The following is a 16,365-nucleotide window of genomic DNA, read 5'->3' on the forward strand; positions in this document are numbered from 1 at the left end:
GTATATAAATACCTGAATGCTTAGAAACAGGTATCATTGAATGCTAAATACCTGAATGCTTAGAAACAGGTATCGTTGAATGCTGTCATAGGGACTTTCTAACATAAAACCCTTAATTCTTCTTTACTCTAAAATAGTTTGATTCCTACCTCTTATACAACCATTAATAATTTTAATCTACTTTGCGGCTTTCTTTTCTTAATTTTCATTTAAAATTGTGTCCTTTTGATTTGATGAGTCCATCCTCTAGTGTATTCTTCAGGAAGGGAACATGTTTATAATATTCCCTGGGCTTTGGCATGTTCAAAACTCCTTTTCTGTAGCCTTGATGACGGAAGGCGAGCTTGGTTGCTTGTAAAATCTCTGGTTCAGGCTTTTTAAAGTTTTTGGAAAATATTCCTCCTCTGTTTTCCTATTTCATGGATTGCTTTTACAAAGTGTAATGATATCTAGTTCTCTTGCTTTCATACATTATTTTGACTTTTTGTCTGGATGCTAATTTTAAAAATTCTTTAAAGTCTAGTAGTTCTTCTAAGATATGACTCGGAGTTGTTCATTTTGGGTCAGTCTTCCTGAGTAACCACCAATCCCTTGTTTTTTTATGGAAAATTTTCTTGGATTATAGTTTTAAATATTAGTTCTCCTCCTCCAGTACTTTATTTTTCTTCTTCATTGGCTCCAGTTATAGCATGTTAGAACTTCTTTGGCTGTTTTCTATTTCAACCATCTTTTTTTCCTGATTGTTTTTCTTATTTTAAAATTTCATATTCATTTATTTGGGTGTTTTATTGCTTTATTTCAGTGTACCTTATTACATTTTCATTCATATCTATTTTCCTTTATACACTGCTTTCCCTTCCAGTTTGGTCTGGTAATGCCTTACTGTCTTTTGAACTTTTAATGATTTTAAGGTTTGTTTATTTGATGTTATATCAAGCATTTCTCCCCCACAGGGTTAAAGAATCTAGCCTGCTATTACTAAAAATAGAAATCCCTACTTAGTCATAAGTGAAAGTGTGAAAGTGAAAGTCATTCAGTCGTGTCCGACTCTTTGCGACCCCATGGACTGACTATACAGTCCATGGAATTCTCCAGGCCAGAATACTGGAGTATGTAGCCTTTCCCTTCTCCAGGGGATCTTTCCAACCCAGGGATCGAACCCAGGTCTCCTGTATTGCAGGCAGGTTCTTTACCAGTTGAGCCACAAGGGAAGCCCCTACTTGGTCATAAATGGATTCCCAAAGTTGCAAATGTCCTGGTAGAAGTATAAGGAAATATATGTAATGGGGAAATGTTGTATTTCTTTGATTTGGAGGTATTGGGTGGCTGATTAATGCCTTATTTATTACTATAAACTTCAGAACATTTTCAGAAACTTCTTCCCCATATCATCTCATGCTGCCTTTTCAATTCTCTGCCAGCTGTGAAGGCCTGAAGCCTTATATTTATTCTATTTGAAGGGTGTCATGAGAGAGAATTGTCAAATAAGCAGATAAAGTAGCAAACTATGAAGTACATTTATTGAGCAGTTTTTGTTAATCTGGGGAAGATAAAAGTGCCAAAATGTAAGAGCTGCTTGTGTTTTCATGCCTTCCCTGAGCTTAGTCCAGAATCACTTGTTTTGTCTAAAAGGGGTCCCAGAGTTTGGGATAAGGCTAACTCTAGACTGGCTCATGGAATAGACTCCTACAGTTGAGGCATTGGTTTCAGGTACTGGATGTATTTTTGAAGATCAGTATTTTCTAAACCTTCCTGTATTTGAAAAAGCTTCAAAAAATGTGACCTATATTCAGAAATTAACTGCATTTGTTCTAAAACTTTTTTTTTTTTTCATTCTTAGGTAAACAGAGGAAATAGCTAAAAATGACAAGTAGAAGTATTGAGGAGTCCATGGGGGCTGTTCATATGGGGTTAGTCAGAACACTTAAAGGATTCCAAAGCAAGATTTTACCACCCCTGAGTCCAAAGGTGGTTGCAGAAGATGAAGTAAATCGAATGGTAATGTATCAGAGCATTTCAGAGTAAAGCATCTCCTCTGAGAGGAGAAGTATCTCTCAGAAAAAGTGTGTTTCTCCTCTGGAGAATGACAATGGCTGCCTGGCATTCTCAGAATATCAAACAGAATATCAAATAGTCTCAGTGTAGTTCACATGGTAGCTTCCTACAGAGCATAGATACCTTTTAAAGCCTGGGAAGGTTTTGAAATTATATACATTAAAGTGGAGGCTTAAATTGCTTATGTTAATCAGTTGAAGTCAGACTACACAGACAAAAGCAATGAATAGTAGCTGGTCTTGGGTAAGCCCTTCCTGGGTTATTTAAATGATAGGTACCATTTTTTTCTCATAAGATTAGAAAGTGTTAAAGCATTTTATGTTCTTGTCTGGTTAAGTGGATGTGACTGGCTATTGTATCTGATGATCAGATGAGAGCTCTTTGGAAACAAGATATGAATGTGCTCTTATGATTTCTAAAAAGTTCATACTCATTCCTAAGCCGCGCAGTCACCCTTCCCAGATCCTTTACGTTTTCTAAGACTTCTCTTTAACCAGGTATAGCATGATAAACACCCAAAAGCTTTGCTTGCATGTTGTAACTTCAGTTGAGAAATAGAAATATCTCAGACTCTTTAGCTCTGAAGCCCTTAAGTGATTTTAGAAACCTAGAGTTTTATGCTCTTCTGAGCATAAATGTTAAGCTCACTGGACATGCTCCTGTGCAGGTTATTGCCCTTCCTCTCCCCAACCCCATGTTCTTTTGTGTGATTCCTTTAAAATCATAAGGAAATGGCAACCATATGTCATTTCAAATTACTGTGCAGAAAGCTCAGAAGTGCATGGGTCCTTCACTTGTTTGTATTATTTAGTTATTTTAAATGTTTTATAAGGGAACTTAACGGCATTCCAGAATTTTCCTGAAAGCTATAAACACAAATTATTCATTACTGGCACTTAGGAAAACACTTTTTCAGTATTACCACTTATGAATCTTCAGCTCCTGTTGTTTTCAATTCTAGCTGACACCCTCGGAGTTTCTGAAGGAAATGTCCCTTACCACAGAGCAGAGACTGGCCAACACCCGTGTGATGTGCCGACCGCAGATCATTGAACTTTTAGATATGAGGGAAACAACACATCAAAAGGTAGCTGCTTTCTGTTGTATTTGTGTATAAGAGTAGATCCTGGAATAGCGTGACTGTTCTAAAACAGTGAGAACTATGCAGCACTTATTGTTTATGGGCTAACTAATCCCTTATTGGACTTGTTTTATATATTCTTTTTCTACCTCTGTTGATGTTGCTATCTGTAATTTGATACCAAGAATTGCAGAGTATAAATAACTTTTGATTAGTCACATTTCTTCCTTAGCTACTTCTGAACACTGTGGTTTACAGAGTAAGAGTAATCCTGAGAATTATATTAGTCAAGCCCAGTTAGGTTATCTTTCTAGAAAAAGAAGTCCCTGCTTAACTGAGCTGTCATTAGTAGAAAGGAAGAAGGGGAAATTGTTTATTAAAACAGGCATTTTTGTCTGTTCTGGCTCATTTCCAATAACAAATACATCCTTTTAGTCTCTAAAGAATAGCTATTTTGATGTTTCTGTATTTGAGTGTAAACCATATATTCCAGGCTTTAGGAACATGTTTTTAGAGTGGGTCTTATTTCCTGCTTTTAATTTCTTGAATTATATGCTTCAGTTTTTATGCACAAATTATGGTATGAGCCTCCCTTAGTTGAACTCCTGGAGATTAGCCCCCTCTCAAAGGGTTCCTAGCTATTCCTGAGGGTTTTTCAGAGTGATTTCCCTCAAGAGGAGTGATTGCCTCAGGCTGTTTCGCTTTCCTTGGCATGCCATTGCCTCTCCTGTCTAGGATATGCATACAATTTACTCTTTTTATGAGCACTGCCAGCTTTAGTTATTCATAGCTTTGTCTTTTTCCCATAGCCACCCTCTAACTTCAAGGGCAGGGAACACAGCTTCGTCCAAAGCTAGTTCATCATAATTAAGGGCTATCTGCTTCTTTCCCAGAGCATAACTAAAACCAGACTGTGTGTATTGCTGTGTGTGTTACTGTTTGTGTATGTGTTTTAATGCATTTTGATTGAGGCTCTTAGTGTACCACATCTCATCTTCCTTCTTCTATCTTCTGTTAACTCAGTCAGTTATTTTTTACTTTATTTTCCTGAGTTTCGTTTGTTTCTTATTTAAATGAGAGTCATACCCTTCTCAGGAGACGGCAATGGCACCCCACTCCAGTACTCTTGCCTGGAAAATCCCATGGACGGAGGAGCCTCGTAGGCTGCAGTCCATGGGGTCGCTAAGAGTTGGACACGACTGAGCAACTTTACTTTCACTTTTCACTTTCATGCATTGGAGAAGGAAATGGCAACCCACTCCAGTGTTCTTGCCCAGAGAATCCCAGGGACGGCAGAGCCTGGTGGGCTGCCCTCTATGGGGTCGCACAGAGTTGGACACGACTGAAGTGACTTAGCAGCAGCAGCATACCCTTCTCATTTCCTCAAGAAGAGATTATGGAAACTGTATTTCCTTTATTTTATATCTTTGACAATTAGAGGTGAACTGTAGACTTGTTGGATGTACAATTCTTGGGCCACCTGTTTTCCCTATAAGAGCTTTGCAGGCATTTTCTTCACTACCTTCTGGTTTTAAATGACGAATATTGAGGAAAAAGTGAAAGTGAAAGTTGCTCAGTCGTGTCCGACTCTTTGCAACCCCAAAGACCTAGTCCATGGATTTCTCCAGGCCAGAATACTAGAGTGGGTAGCCTTTCCTTTCTGCAGGGGATCTTCCCAAACCAGGGATCGAACCCTGGTCTCCCACATTGGGGGCAGATTCTTTACCAGCTGAGCCACAAAGGAAGCCCGAAAATACTGGAGTGGGTAGCCTATCCCTTCTCCAGTGGATCTTCCTGACCCAGGAATCGAACTATGGTCTGCTGCATTGCAGGTGGATTCTTTACCAGCTGAGCTATAATATTAATTTGTTTGCCCAAAGATTGTTTATTCTTATTTGATATCCAGTGATTTTATTAGGGAGGCTTCCCAGGTGGCGCTAGTGGTAAAGAACCTGCCCACCAGTGCAGGAGACGTAAGAGATGCGGGTTCAATCCCTGAGTCAGGAAGATCCCCTGAAGGAGGAGATGACAACTCACGCCAGTGTTCTTGCCTGGGAAATCCCAAGGACAGAGGAACCTGGTGGGTTATGGTCCACCATTGGGTCGCACAGAGTCAAACTTAGCATGCATGCAGCATGCACAATGTTATTAGGATGTGACTAAATTTTTCCTAAAATATTATATCTGTTATATTTTTGCTAGAAAGCTTTTCTTGGATTATCAAGTAGTCATGCCTTTTTTTTTCCTTTAGAAATATCAGTTGTGAAGATGCTGTATTTTCTTTGCCCTTCTACATCTTGTATTTCCTCTCCAATCCATTTTAAACTTTGTTCATTCCCATTTCATTGTAATTACATTCGTCAGCATCCTCTCTATCCCTTACTTTGAGGTGTGTGTGTGTCTTAAAATTCATTCTTAAGCTTGATCAGTTCAACACAGTTGGGTTGTCTCACAGCATTTTACATAGTTAGTGTCTTTTTTGTACCTTTTAATTCACTTTTGTCTCAGATATCATAGCACATTCCTTTGGCTTTCTTCCTACTTCACTGGTTGCTTTTTTATTATTTTATTTGTTGGCTCTTTCTCCTTTTGCCAATCACTAAACATCGGAGCTCCCTGGTACTTGCTCCTTAAACTTCTGTCTCTTCTGCACTCAATCCTTAGGTGGCCCCTTCTAGGAACGAGGTTTTAAATTTCACCTTTTAAATGATTACTTTTTTTTTCATTTATTTTATTTATTTTATTTTTTCATTTATTTCTATTAGTTGGACACTAATCACTTTACAGTACTGCAGTGGGTCTTGTCATACATTGACATGAATCAGCCATGGATTTACACGTATTCCCCATCCCGATCCCCCCTCCCACCTCCCTCTCTATCCAATCCCTCTGGGTCTTCCCAGTGCACCAGGCCTGAGCACTTGTCTCATGCATCCAACCTGGGATGGTGACCTGTTTCACTATACATAAGATACATGTTTCGATGCTATTCTCTCAAAACATCCTACCCTCACCTTCTCCCACAGAGTCCAAAAGTCTGTTCTGTACATCTGTGTCTCTTTTTCTGTTTTGCATATAGGGTTATCATTACCATCTTTCTAAATTCCATATATATGTGTTAGTATGCTGTAATGTTCTTTATCTTTCTGGCTTACTTCACTCTGTATAATGGGCTCCAGTTTCATCCATCTCATTAGGACTGATTCAAATGAATTCTTTTTAATGGCTGAGTAATATTCCATGGTGTATATGTACCACAGCTTCCTTATCCATTCGTCTGCTGATGGACATGTAGGTTGCTTCCATGTCCTGGCTATTATAAACAGTGCTGCGATGAACATTGGGGTGCACGTGTCTCTTTCAGATCTGGTTTCCTCGGTGTGTATGCCCAGAAGTGGGATTGCTGGGTCATATGGCAGTTCTAATTCCAGTTTTTTAAGAAATCTCCACACTGTTTTCCATAGCGGCTGTACTAGTTTGCATTCCCACCAACAGTGTAAGAGGGTTCCCTTTTCTCCACACCCTCTCCAGCATTTATTGCTTGTAGACTTTTGGATAGCAGCCATTCTGACCGGCGTGAGATGGTACCTCATTGTGGTTTTGATTTGCATTTCTCTGATAATGGGTGATGTTGAGCATCTTTTCATGTGTTTGTTAGCCATCTGTATGTCTTCTTTGGAGAAATGTCTGTTTAGTTCTTTGGCCCATTTTTTGATTGGGTCATTTATTTTTCTGGAATTGAGCTTCAGGAGTTGCTTGTATATTTTTGAGACTAATCCTTTGTCTGTTGCTTCATTTGCTATTATTTTCTCCCAATCTGAGGGCTGTCTTTTCACCTTGCGTATAGACAAAGGGGGCAAGGATATACAATAGAAAAAAGACAACCTCTTTAACAAGTGGTGCTGGGAAAACTGGTCAACCACTTGTAAAAGAATGAAACTAGAACACTTTCTAACACCATACACAAAAATAAACTCAAAATGGATTAAAGATCTAAATGTAAGAACAGAAACTATAAAACTCCTCGAGGAGAACATAGGCAAAACACTCTCCGACATAAATCACAGCAGGATCCTCTGTGACCCACCTCCCAGAATATTGGAAATAAAAGCAAAAATAAACAAATGGGACCTAATGAAACTTAAAGGCTTTTGCACAACAAAGGAAATTATAAGCAAGGTGAAAAGACAGCCCTCAGATTGGGAGAAAATAATAGCAAATGAAGCAACAGACAAAGGATTAATTTCATTTATTTTTATTAGTTGGAGGCTAATTACTTTGCAATGTTGTAGTGGTTTTTTAATGATTACTTTCATAATTTTATCTCCTACTGTGGTCTAGCCTCTGAACTCTGGATCATATGTTCAGCTCAGTGTATGATTGGCAGCTCAAACTTAAAATCTTTAAGATCTAATTTTTGCATTACATTCTTTCCCTTAAAGACATGATCTCTCCTCCCTTCACCATGTAATACCTCCATTGATTTGTTTTCCCAGGCCAAAAACCTTGGTGTTATCTCTGATGCCTCTGTTTTTCTCACATCTTATGTGAAATCCAACAAGGGCTGGTAATCACAAATACATCTCTATAATCAAACCACTTCTCACCACCTCTACCACCACCATCCTGTTCAACCCATCATCATCTAGACTCCTAAAATAGCCTCCCTGTTTCCCTCCGATCACCCCATTATCAGTTCTCCACAAAGAGTGGTTTTTTAAAATGTAAACTAGAACATGTTGCTTCCATATTGAAAACCACCTAGGAGCTTCTTGTTACCCTCATAATGATAAAGTCCTGCATCATCTGATCCTGCATCCTTCGTAGTCTTTTCCTTTGTCTCTTTCCCAGCTCATTCTCCTCTAACTGCACCTCCTTTTGCTGCTCTTCAAACACTCAAAGATAATTCTTACCCTAGGGTCTTTGCACTTGTTATTCCTTCTAACCGGAATGCTGTTTTCTCAGATCTTTGCATAACTTGCTTCAATTCAAATCATTTCCACAGAGAGGCCATCCCTTGACTGCCTATCCCCATTCACTCCGTTTCCTTTTCCTGCTTTGGCTTTCTTTATGGCTTTAACACTGCCTGACCTTGTTTTATGTATTTTTATTTTTTATCCATTTCCTCAAGAATTTTAGCTTCATGAGGCAATGATTTTATTGGCTTTGTTCACTACTGTATGTTCAACATATGGAAAGCATTAGAAATTCAGTTAGCATTTATTGAATTAGCATTTGAATTTTTCATCACTTTTGATTGCTTAATCTTCCCTGAACTCTTGAATATTTGCTTTGTGCGCTCTGATTTTTTTCCCAATATGTTCTTTGAGCTTATGATGAAGTGGTATAGTCAAGATTCTTATTATTTTCATGGCAACCAGAAAAGTGAATATTCATTTGACATTTTCTTTGCTTCTCTTTTTTTGGTGAGTGTTTTTGTATAGATCCTGGCTTATTTGTCATTGTGATTATTATTATCACTCATCTTTGAAATAAAGAAAGGAATTCTTCCTGGACTTGCTGTTTTCAGGTAGTTATTGTTGAGGCAGGGCTGGTAGTGTTGCAGTCCAATAGGAATTCTCCATGATTCTAGGGGCAGCTCTTTATGAAAGAGGATTGTATGTGTGTGCTTATTTGGAAGGGAGATGAGAAGAAGGGAGGAGATGTGACAGAACTGTGTTAGCCTTTTCTTCCCCCCAGAGTTTCTCAGCTATGAGTCTTCTAGCCTGTCTAAATGATGGGCTTTTCCTATAAATATGCATATTAATGTATTTTCCACACACCTGTCAGTGGTTCAGTGTAGATTTTCTTTTTCTTTCTTTTAAAATAAAGTGATTCTGTATTTCTTCCCACTAGGGAAGTCCATAGAGTTTCTTTAGTTTCTCTCAATAATGGTTTGTAGATTTTCCAGATAAAGATCTTACACATCTTTCATTGGATTTATTCCTATGTATTTTATGTTTTAGAATGTAGTTTTAAATGGTATTATTTATAAATTTCATTTCCTAAATGTTCATTGCTAGTACAAAGAAATATAATTGACTTATGTTGACCTTTTATTCAGTGACCTTGATAAGTCACTTATCAATTCTAATTTATAGGTTATTTTGAATTTTTAAAAATTAATTGATTTTAATTGGAGGATAATTACTTTACAATATTGTGATGGTTTTTTGTCATACATCAACATGAATCAGCCACAGGTATACATGTGTCCCCCTCATCCTCAACCTCCTCCCACCTCCCTCACCACTCTATCTCTCTGGGTTGTCTTAGAGCACCAGCTTTGGGTGCCCTGCTTTTGGACTTGTACTGGTCATCTGTTTTACATATGATAATGTATATGTTTCAGTGCTATTCTCTCAATTCATCCCACCCTTGCTTTCTCCCACTGAATCCAAAAGTCTGTTCTTTACATCTGTGTCTCCTTTGCTGCTCTGCATGTAGGATCATCAGCACCATCTTTCTAAATTCCATATATGTGCATTAATTTACAGTACTTGTCAATCTGTTACTCCTTTTAAAGTGTTTCCTTGGTTCTTAGTGTTAATAATCATAGGTATGTGTAGTAATTTCTTATCTTTTCCAGTCATTTCTGCCGCTTTGTGATTATATGATTAATTTATTCTTTCAACTGTAGTTTCCAGGAATTGACCTGGATCAGGCGTTATTCCAGCCCTTTCCATCAGAAATTGTATTTCAGAACTACACTCCCTGTGAAGTCTATGAGGTTCCACTGGTTTTGAGGAACAATGACACAGTGAGTATGTTTGCTGGGATGGCTGTACCTTTTATGGATATATAAGAAGGGATTAGATAGAATGGGATCCTGTAAGATCTTAGATAAGCTCTTTAATTTGATAGACCTAGGACAATAGATGAAGACATGCCCTTTGATTATGAGCTTAATGAAGTCAGGAATATACTGGTTGGTTTGTTGCTAAATGCTCAGTCCCAGGGCAGTACCCAGTAAATGGTAAACTCCCACCATGTGCACTAAGTATTCTGTTGAATAAAGGATTAGCTAGATGAGTGTCATGAAGTTCTCACCAGTGACCATTTGGGCTAGGTTTTCATTTAAGACAGTGCCATTACTATTCATGTTTACATACTCCACATTAGAGCCACTGTTTCCCACTATTATAGCCACAAATTCTAGCTGTAATAAAGGAGGGAAGTTAAGTGAAGTCTCTGCAAGAATTAAAAGCAAATGGGAAGACTTGCAGTTATATTCACTACAGTAGCTCATTAAAGGAATCAGTGATGCCTTTCAGAGAAGGTATCAAGTCTACTCATATGAATTGCAGTTGTTGAGCCAATGTGTTTAGATTATGCAAATTATATTAAAAAAAAAGCTTCAAAAAAGAAGTTCCCGTTTTCTCTTTTCCATCTCCCCCCTTCTACCTCAGATAGCCTTCAGAATCTGTCTCCATATAGATTTGGATGGCTTCTCCCACTGTCTGTTCCTTGTTTCTTTGTGGTTGCAACTGAGGATTTCTTCTCTATCATGATGCCTTTTCCCTTCAGAGATAAATTAGGGATTATTTCAAGAAAGAGTATTAAATGACTGAAGATTTTCTTGACATATAACAATGATGAAAGAAAGATAATGCAGAATGTCAGCATGAAGCACAGTTAAGCGTGAAAAGTAATCAGATAGGAAGGAAGGCATTACAGAGATGCTAAATACCAGGTGACAGAGTGCCTGATGGACTATGGATGGAGGTTTGTGACATTGTACAGGAGGCAGTGATCAAGACCATTCCCATGGAAAGGAAATGCAAAAAGGCAAAATAGTTGTCTGAGGAGGCCTTACAAATAGCTGTGAAGAGAAGAGAAGTGAAAAGCAAAGGAGAAAAGGAAAGATATTCCCATTTGAATGCAGAGTTCCAAAGAATAGCAGGGAGAGATAAGAAAGCCTTCCTCAGCGATCAATGCAAAGAAATAGAGGAAAATAATAGAATAGGAAAGATGAGAGATCTCTTCAAGAAAATTAGAGATACCAAGGGAACATTTCATGCAAAGATGGGTTCGATAAAGGACAGAAATGGTATAGACCTAACAGAAGCAGAAGATATTAAGAGGAGGTGGCAAGAATACACAGAAGAACTGTACAAAAAAGAACTTCACGACCCAGATAATCATGATGGTGTGATCACTCACCTAGAGCCAGACATCCTGGAATGTGAAGTCAAGTGGGCCTTAGAAAGCATCACTATGAACAAAGCTAGTGGAGGTGATGAAATTTCAGTTGAGCTATTTCAGATCCTGAAAGATGATGCTGTGAAAGTGCTGCACTCAATATGCCAGCAAATTTGGAAAACTCAGCAGTGGCCACAGGACTGGAAAAGGTCAGTTTTCATTCCAATCCCAAAGAAAGGCAATGCCAAAGAATGCTCAAACTACTGCACAATTGCACTCATCTCACACGCTAGTAAAGTAATGCTCAAAATTCTCCAAGCCAGGCTTCAGCAATATGTGAACCGTGAACTTCCAGATGTTCAAGCTGGATTTAGAAAAGGCAGAAGAACCAGAGATCAAATTGCCAACATCCACTGGATCATCGAAAAAGCAAGAAAGTTCTAGAAAAACATTTATTTCTGCTTTATTGATTATGCCAAAGCCTTTGACTGTGGATCACAATAAACTGTGGAAAATTCTTCAAGAGATGGGAATACCAGACCACCTGACCTGCCTCTTGAGAAATCTGTATGCAGGTCAGGAAGCAACAGTTAGAACTGGACATGGAACAACTGACTGGTTCCAAATAGGAAAAGAAGTACGTCAAGGCTGTATATTGTCACCTTGCTTATTATAACTCATTATTATAACTTATATGCAGAGTACATCATGAGAAACACTGGGCTGGATGAAGCCCAAGCTGGAATCAAGATTGCTGGGAGAAATATCAATAACCTCAGATATGCAGATGACATCTCCCTTATGGAAGAAAGTGAAGAGGAACTAAAAAGCCTCTTGATGAAAGTGAAAGAGGAGAGCGAAAAAATTGGCTTAAAGCTCAACATTCAGAAAACTAAGATCATGGCATCTGGTCCCATTACTTCATGGGAAATAGATGGGGAAACAGTGGAAACAGTGTCAGACCTTATTTGTTTGGGCTCTAAAATCACTGCAGATGGTGATTGCAGCCATGAAATTAAAAGACGCTTACTCCTTGGAAGGAAAGTTATGACCAACCTAGGTAGCATATTAAAAGGCAGAGACATTACTTTGCCACCAAAGTCTGTCTAATCAAGGCTATGGTTTTTCCAGTGGTCATGTATGGATGTGAGAGTTGGACTGTGAAGAAAGCTGTGCACTGAAAAATTGATGCTTTTGAACTGTGGTGTTGGAGAAGACTCTTGAGAGTCCCTTGGACTGCAAGGAGATCCAACCAGTCCATCCTAGAGGAGATCAGTCCTGGGTGTTCATTGGAAGGACTGATGCTGAAGCTGAAACTCCAATGCTTTGGCCGCCTCCTGCGAAGAGTTGACTCATTGGAAAAGACCCTGATGCTGGGAGGGATTGGGGGCAGGAGGAGAAGGGGACAACAGAGGATGAGGTGGCTGGATGGCATCACCGACTCGATGGACATGAGTTTGAGTAAACTCTGGGAGTTGGTGATGGATAGGGAGGCCTGGCATGCTGCGATTCATGGGGTCGCAGAGTCGGACATGACTGAGCGACTGAACTGAACTGAACTGAAATATCAGGTGTTAAAGACAAGTAGAAATACTTATAGGAGACTTAGACCATTGAGACAAAAATTCTAGGTATAATAAAAGTGGGAAATTAAGTGAAGACTATGCAAGAATTTAAGGCAAATGGGAAGACTTGCAGTTATATTTACTACAGTAACTGATTAAAGGAATCAGTGATGCCTTTCAGAGATCAATGAGGTTATTTAGTGACAGCAAAGTCAGACTTTAGAAGATGGAACATTTAGTTCTTCACTGCAGGAGAGTTAGCAAGAGAAGCTCATGGGATGGAAGCTAAAGGGTAGGCAGAGAGAAGAAAAAGAACCTGAGATGTTTATAAACAAGTTCGTATATCTCAAGAAGAGATCAGTTACATAGGGCTGCCAACCAGTTTAGTTGGCAGTCTTTTTCCCTTTCTCCACTGCTTTTTGACTCTTGTTCAAAGTTTTTTTAGGCTACTAAAGGCAGTGAGGACCTAGACCAAAAGGTACTCCTCTCTGGCCATCAACAAGAAATGATTGCCAGTGGGTGTATGCGAGCATGTCAAGGATAAGAGTGCTAGTCTTCTCTACCAAAGGACACTCAGTTCTTGTGGATAAAACCTACACCTGTTGGTCAGATGCTGTTGGAGTATTGGACCCCATGATAAGAAGGTCCTCATCCAAGGAAGTTCAGCTGCCAATAAGCAGACAGTTTCTCTAGGCCAGGCAGGCTTGTTCTTGGTGAGTTAATCCTGGGACCGTTGTACGAGGTGGCTGATGTGAGCCTGCTTCTCTACTTCCTATTTCATGAAGGAACCACTGAGATAAATTTAGGACACTGAAAAATGCTCTCTGTGTCACTCACCTTTTGCTTCCTCACTGGCTTGGAATGCCAAAGACAGAGTCTGTTTGGTTGTTATTCTTCTATCTCTTGAACATACAAGTTGAAAGCAAGCCATGAACACTCTACAAGCCACAACACAATTCACTTGGGGTACAATTATAAGCACCCAGACTCCAGAGTCAGATGAATCTGGGATCAGATTCCAGGCGGGAGCTCTCCTAGCTGTAGATTTGGGCAAGTCACTTCACGTCTCCAAGCTATGGGGATGATAATCGCACCCATTTCAATAGGTTGTTTGGAATATTAAATGAAATAATGGATGTAAAGTATTCAGCTCAGTGCCTGTCATTAGTAAGCACTAAAGCAGTGTTAGTATTATTACCGGTGTTGCTGTTGTTTTCCTTTCTAGTTTCTAATCCACAGTTATGATCTTACTAAAAGTATTCCCAACAAGCTTATATGACATCATTCAACACATCAGGAATGCCATTGAACTTTTCTCTTAATAGCAAAGCCAGTTCTATTCCTGTCAGATAGGCACACATCTCTTTCTTGCCTCCCCAGTCTCTAGTCTCAAGATCTGTCTGAATTCTCTCTGCATTTCTTCTTCCCTTCCACATCTGGGCTCCAGCTTTGAGAGGCTGTGGGGTTTCTTGTTTCCTCATTTTCCACCTGAGACTCCTAGGACAGACTTAGCTATAGTTAACTTTCTTCTGCTGCCTTTAAATCATTTTTTTTTTCTTAAAAAAAAAAAAAAATCCATTCCTATGCCTGTGTCCCTAGAACCTCTACCTCTGACCACGCCTCTTCTCACAGTTACATTTCCTTTATTGCTGGGGGCTATCCAAGATAGGTGTATGTGCTCTGGGTGAGGCAAGCAGGGCAGAAGAATAAGACTTTAAAAGGATGGAATTGTTTGAACCTGCTCCGAGACTGGCCTTGGGGGATATTCTACCTCCCTCTATGTTCTTGCTTCACAGTAGTGTTGGGTAGGGCAATCATGTAGGGAAGGGAGGTAGAGTTAGTCCAGGATATGATTCTGAACACCATTGCTTGGAAAAGCTGTAACTCTTAGGGCAAGTGTCTGTTTCCTCATCTGAAGAATGAATTGTAATGAGGCTCAGAGGTTATTGCGAGGATCAAGTGGTGCCTCATGTACAGTGGATGAGCCACAGCAGGAGTGCAGTGTGATTTCTTCTCCCACAGCAGTTCTCAGACATTAAAAAGCCCAGTGCAGCTCCCCAGTGTAGGTGGGGTTTTAGACGATTAAGCAGTTAGTTTTCAAAAATAGTCACATTTAAATAATAAAATAAAAATTTCAATAACAGTGCCCATTATTGGGTTTTTCTTGCAGATTCCAAGGATGGTGAAAGTTGTTGAGGAAAGTTCACCTTACTTTAAAGTAATCAGCCCCAAAGGTATCAGCCACAAAGTCGCTCCAGGAGTGCCATCCGTGTTCCGAATCCTCTTTACTCCAGAGGAAAACAAGGTAACAGCAGCACTGGCAAGACAGTGGTTGAATGCTGGTCGCTGGCAGTTTGCAACTCGGAGCATTCACAGAGGTGGTGGTGGGGGTGTGAGCTGTCTGTCGATGGTGTCGGTGTCACTGATGGTATTGCTGCTGGTGGTGGGGAGGGGAATGGTCAGGGTGGGTGAGAGGAATGGTCAGGGTGGGTGAGAGGAGGGGTGGTGCACCACTGGGAACAGGAAAGGGCTGCCAAACAGTGATGAGGGCTTATATGAGCTGCAGGTAGCCAGACTGTAAAGAAGGGTAGCCTTCTGGATGCTTCCCTGGCACCTACCCCAGCATATTTATGTTGGACTGTGCAGCTGGAGGGACACCAAAAAGGGAAAGATGTGGTCCAGCTGTAGTGAGCTGAGACTAAGGGTAGAGATCATGGCTTCTTGGAAGTTTGGGATCCTAGTTAGTTACATCCTTCCTCCCCACCTTGTAACTAGTTTAGGAAAGAGACCGAAGATTCAAATGCTGATCACAGTATCGGTATCATTAATGGCAAAGAATGTGACCAGGGCTTGAGGCCCAGAGAAGGCCTCCTTCTGCTCCCTAGTGACGGTGGGTAACCAGCCCTTGGGGAAGGGCTCACCTCACCAGTAGCTCCGCCCAAGCGCGAGTGGGGCAGCTACAGCCGAAAGCAGAGGCCTGCCCTGTCTTCTTACCCCTGTCTGCACAGAGCCTGCGTCCAAACAGAAGTCATTTCCGCCCGGCACCACCACAGCCGTCAGGCATCTAGCCCATTTGCAGGCTCTCTCTCCTCAGGTGTGTAAATTCCAGTTACTTCTGGAAGGAAGAACTAGCTTGAGGGACGGAGGGAGGGTGGCTTCTCCCCACCCCTTCTCCAAGAGTGCAAGGTTGCGGGTTGAGTTTTCCTCTGTAAGGGGCAAAGTGGGGACTTGTGTGGAGAGAAAAGGATTTTGCCAGCATGACTGAAGGAACAAGGACAAAACAGGACAACACACCGAGGCCACAGTGGGCGTCACAAAATGCCGCTCTGCATGCAGCGGTGACGGTGCGCGGGCCTGTCCGCACTGTGCCAGGACACGGGGGACCAGAGAGCGTAATGCAGACACTGAACTAGCTTTGAATCCCTTCTTCTCTATCACTAATACTTTTTAGCTGCTGTAAATGTCATTAGCGGTGTTCCTGCTGCTGTTTCTACTTTTCTAGAGAGCAGGGATAGAGGATTT

At 40.3% G+C, this 16,365-nt stretch overlaps 1 protein-coding gene across 1 annotated transcript in view; it reads left to right on the plus strand.

The window, feature by feature from the left end:
• HYDIN (HYDIN axonemal central pair apparatus protein) overlaps positions 1–16,365 on the plus strand; it is a 348,507-nt gene that overhangs the window by 29,998 nt on the left and 302,144 nt on the right. The window contains 4 exon segments of the mRNA XM_043899028.1: positions 1,841–1,998; positions 3,017–3,142; positions 9,777–9,896; positions 15,014–15,148. Of these exon segments, the coding sequence (XP_043754963.1) occupies positions 1,864–1,998; positions 3,017–3,142; positions 9,777–9,896; positions 15,014–15,148 (516 nt within the window). The 5' untranslated portion in view covers positions 1,841–1,863.

This window comes from Cervus elaphus, chromosome 4 (assembly GCF_910594005.1).
Source record: "Cervus elaphus chromosome 4, mCerEla1.1, whole genome shotgun sequence".
Taxonomy (NCBI): domain Eukaryota; kingdom Metazoa; phylum Chordata; class Mammalia; order Artiodactyla; family Cervidae; genus Cervus; species Cervus elaphus.